The 4,952-nt window shown below is 28.6% G+C and overlaps 1 protein-coding gene across 1 annotated transcript; it reads right to left on the minus strand.

Annotated features, from left to right (window-relative positions):
* Positions 1 to 3,326: 3,326 nt before the first annotated feature.
* Positions 3,327 to 3,638, minus strand: LOC128997606 (nucleolar protein 58-like). Its single transcript, XM_054423245.1, has one exon. It carries the CDS (start codon positions 3,636 to 3,638, stop codon positions 3,327 to 3,329), a length of 312 nt encoding a protein of 103 aa, XP_054279220.1.
* Between the last annotated feature and the right edge of the window lie 1,314 nt (positions 3,639 to 4,952).

Below are 4,952 nucleotides of genomic sequence, written 5' to 3' on the forward strand. Positions count from 1 at the left end.
TTTATGATCAGTACATGTACAATAACAGACTGTTATTTCTGGAACAAGCAGTAATGTTCTTGTCACACTGAGCTTTCTATCTGGATATTATTACATTATTCCACAGGCAGTATGCGTTATTTTATATCTTTATTTTAGTAAATTCTTAAGAGAAATGTTAATAAAACTAATTCTGCCTAATCTTTGAGTGGTTAAACCAACTTGGTTAATGACACGCGTTAATATTGGACATACCATGTATAATGAAAATCTAGCTCGTCTAAATGTAGAGTGTGGGATTTCGGTCCTAGAGGTCTCAGGCTCAAATCCAACCAATGGACCAATATAGTTTATCTTAGTGATAATGCTGCAACCTCTGGAACTAGCCTGAAGTTATGTGATAAACAATCCCAAGCTTGAGCCTAGTTACAAAAACACGAAAAAATTTTCTAATGATTATATAAACATGCATAAATTCTATCTTGTCTTTCTACAATATATAATGTAGTAAGTTAAATGTAGTTATCAAAAGTAAACTAAAATGTAAATTGAATTTAAAATGTTTGAAATTATAGGGCTTAAGTTTTTAAAAAGGTTTTTAAAACTGCACTCGAATTTAAGTTTTTAAACATCCACGTAATAGAAGCACTACAGTTTTTACATGAAAAGTTAACAAGTTGTTTTTGCGCTAATAACTTGTTTGTTAACTCTGTTGGGAACCTTGAATATTAAAAGGAAGCAAACCATACATAAAACGTAAGTGAAGTAATTATTTCTTCTACCTTTTCATGAAAACATTATTTTGTAAAATTTTAGTATTTACGTACATTTACATGCATAAACAACATATTATACACAAAGACAAAAAAGAATAAGATAATATCGTTACGAAATAAGCAGCATAAAAATTTGTTAGATATTATAATTTGTCTCCTTCATTAAAAAATATATTATGATTCAAATTTAGCTTCATGTACATGGCAATTAAAATAGATGGCATTCGATTATTTTACTCAACGGTATTAACCAAATACCCTAAAGAACACGTGTTCTGAAACTGAGTGGTCAACCAAGTTATTACTTTCAATACTGTAATTGGCAATTAGGTTCTTTAATTGAATATTTTAATTGAAACTTGATTTTCCTCCTCAAACTCCCATCATTAACATTGTTTCACGAGAAACAAATTTCACTCGCAGTTCTGATTTTGTTTGAAAATAATTATTAAATGTAATTTATATTCTTGGTTGAACTATTTGATTGAATAGTGATGTTTTTGTGCCAAGTTTAGGATTATAAATTGGCATTAATGTGAAAGTATTTTGTTGGTTATGATGTATGATTCTTAAATCTAGTAAAATATATCTGCTTCAACAGTTTGAGTCAGATGCATCGCTATACACAATGATGTAAAAATATAATATACAGTATTATTTAAAAGCTGAAATACATTTGTTGTAACTAAAAGGCTTACTATTTTTGATTCTAAAGCGTATAAAGGTATAAGAATTTGTTTGATAGCTTTTAGTTCAGTCCTAAAAGCTTAATTATAGCACTTTATAGCTTTGCACGGTCAAGTATTTGAAAATATAGTAAACAGTAATTTTGATAAAACATGCATATTAAATGTCGTTTCACATTATTATTAGACACAGATTATCCATGCAAAGTTCTTTACATCTTTTGAAATAGTTAACCGTTATAAATAGTTAAATTTTACTAATCTGAGTTGAGTCGGAAGAGTATGTTCACTTTTGCTTTAAAGTTTCGACATACACAAAAATAAACAAGAGTTACAGGAAAGTAAGATTGTGAAAATTTGATATATTCTGTGTGATGAAAGATATGGCATAGTCGCAGGGATTTTTGTTATAATTGTCACTGGGTCTTCGTTTTAATAAAAAAATAGTTTTTCAGATCTTTTATTCTAATTTATGTTTTAAATGTCAAGGCTATTATCGTTTAACCTAGATGTTAAATTAAATTAAATGAATCTTAATGAATTTCATCCATAGCTTAATTCTACTTCTCAGTAAATTTCGATTAAATATTTGTATAGAGAAAATTAATTTTTGTATATCAAGACTGTGAATAAAAGTTTTAATAAGTGGACTATAAGAATTGAAGATGAATTATCCATCCTAACATGTTTGTAATAATATAGGTTTATCTATATTTATCTAAAACTATTCTCGTTCTTACCATAAGATAATAACTTATCTTTTTAGAACCGAGTGAGACAAAAAATAATTATAGAAAACAACTTCAGGAAGCGAATGTAGAGTTTTCCAATTACTTAAGGTTTAAGGGCAATGCAACGGGCTTAAACGTAAACCACTCTTTTAAATCAACAGACTTATCTTCCTAATATCTCTTTAGAAGCTTTAAAATCATGAATTGAGTTTTCATACTACGAGTTTTAAAAACGGGCTATAAAATCTTTATATAAAACTTGTTGCAATATTATATTAGGGTAAATGGAGTTATTAAACATATTTCTTTAGCAATTATAATAAATGATAGTAATATCGAGGTCAAAATATTATTCTTAAAAGATCAGGGTTTCAATCTACTTCTATAATACATGAATAAAGAAATGTTCGGATTGGATATATATTTTAAGTAATTAAGTTTATTTACTAAGCAAGTTTTTTCATATTTTTTTTAATTTTATAATACATTTTTTCAGGAATTCTATTTGCAAATTTCATTTTTCCCTTTTCGTATATTACAATGTCTAAGTTAAATTGTTAAAAAAATTTTATAATATACCAATAAAAATAATTGTATGAATAAGAATATTGACGAAAGGTCGTCGACATTGTCTTTTTGTATTGCAATGGCAATTAGTCGAACTATGTAGCTCCTCGCTTTATATTTTATATTTATTTTGAGTTAATATTTATTTTTATTTTTATTTTCATTTCTCATTTCTCATTTCTCATTTCTCATTTCTCATTTCTCATTACTCATTTCTCATTTCTCATTTCTCATTACTCATTACTCATTACTCATTACTCACTTTTCATTTCTCATTTCTCATTACTCATTTCTCATTTCTCATTTCTCATTTTTCATTTCTCATTTCTCATTACTCATTACTCATTTCTTATTTCTCATTTTTCATTTTTCATTTCTCATTTCTCATTACTCATTACTCATTTCTTATTTCTCATTTCTCATTTCTCATTTCTCATTTCTTATAACTCATTACTCATTTCTCATTTCTCATTTCTCATTACTCATTTCTCATTTCTAATTTCTCATTTCTCATTTCTCATTTCTCATTTCTCATTTCTCATTTCTCATTTCTCATTTCTCATTTCTCATTTCCCATTTCCCATTTCTCATTTCTCATTTCTCATTTCTCGTTTCTCGTTTCTCGTTTCTCGTTTCTCGTTTCTCGTTTCTCGTTTCTCGTTTCTCGTTTCTCGTTTCTCGTTTCTCGTTTCTCGTTTCTCGTTTCTCGTTTCTCGTTTCTCGTTTCTCGTTTCTCGTTTCTCGTTTCTCGTTTCTCGTTTCTCGTTTCTCGTTTCTCGTTTCTCGTTTCTCGTTTCTCGTTTCTCGTTTCTCGTTTCTCGTTTCTCGTTTCTCGTTTCTCGTTTCTCGTTTCTCGTTTCTCGTTTCTCGTTTCTCGTTTCTCGTTTCTCATTTCTCATTTCTCATTTCTCATTTCTCATTTCTCATTTCTCATTTCTCATTTCTCATTTCTCATTTCTCATTTCTCATTTCTCATTTCTCATTTCTCATTTCTCATTTCTCATTTCTCATTTCTCATTTCTCATTTCTCATTTCTCATTTCTCATTTCTCATTTCTCATTTCTCATTTCTCATTTCTCATTTCTCATTTCTCATTTCTCATTTCTCATTTCTCATTTCTCATTTCTCATTTCTCATTTCTCATTTCTCATTTCTCATTTCTCATTTCTCATTTCTCATTTCTCATTTCTCATTTCTCATTTCTCATTTCTTTATCTCCATCTTCATCTCCATATATAGGGAGTAAATAAGACCATTTTAGGGAGATATTTTAGAGGCAAATGGTAATTCCTTACTCTAAAGTTTGCTGTGATGGGGGTATTAAATAATTGTGAAGAGATTTTATTTTTTTTATTTAGTATGACAAGCGATTTACTAACGAAAAGTTTGGTTTATTGATTGTAGGAGATTTCCATGTATAAGTAATTTTAGTAGCAACACGAAGTTTGCTTGTAAATTAACAACAAACCCGCTGATCGAAATTCTCCGCTTTAACGGAGCCTTGTGGCAGATGAAGTTAACTTTACTTTGTAAATAAATAAAATTTGTATTTTTACCCACTTTTTAAGATGATTTGTTACTTACGTTATCCAAGTTTCATGTATTGTATTTAAATATGGCATATTGTGTTATAATACTTAGAAAATCTCTTCCGGTACATACAAATTCTTTAGGAAAAGATCCAATGATGATCTTTAAAACTAATGACGAAGGATTTATGATAAGTTCCTATGGACTGTTTTGCTTCAGAACAGAGTTGCAGAGTTGAAACTAAAATCGAGTTTACCTAGAAAGAATTACATTTCAATATAAACTACGCTAAACTAACAAAGCGGAAACCTCTAGCCAGTAGAAAAATATTTGCTATTTGTTTCAACACTTGTAAATCTTCCACGACTCTCTCAAAGCTAACTAAATTGAATGACAGAGTTTGATGTTTCCAACTGAAGTCCACACAGATGTAGAGTTACACTGATCCAATCACTGAGATTTACAATTTGTGGCATTCACTTGTCAAACGTATTCACCAGAGAAGCTTTTGCTCGTTTCAGTTTTGAATTTGAGTATTAGAGATTGATTGAATAAAATAAACCTTTAGTACTTTTTTTGTGATGAAAAAGGTTTATTTATAATTTTTTTCTGCAAAATCTTTGATATAATCTTGTTTTCAATATGTGGTTTTTACCCTACAAAATTTTATTAAAATATCTATA

This window comes from Macrosteles quadrilineatus, unplaced genomic scaffold (assembly GCF_028750875.1).
Source record: "Macrosteles quadrilineatus isolate MER2022 unplaced genomic scaffold, UCM_ALF_1.0 Scaffold_6__1_contigs__length_79288215, whole genome shotgun sequence".
In the NCBI taxonomy this organism is placed as follows: Eukaryota; Metazoa; Arthropoda; class Insecta; order Hemiptera; family Cicadellidae; genus Macrosteles; species Macrosteles quadrilineatus.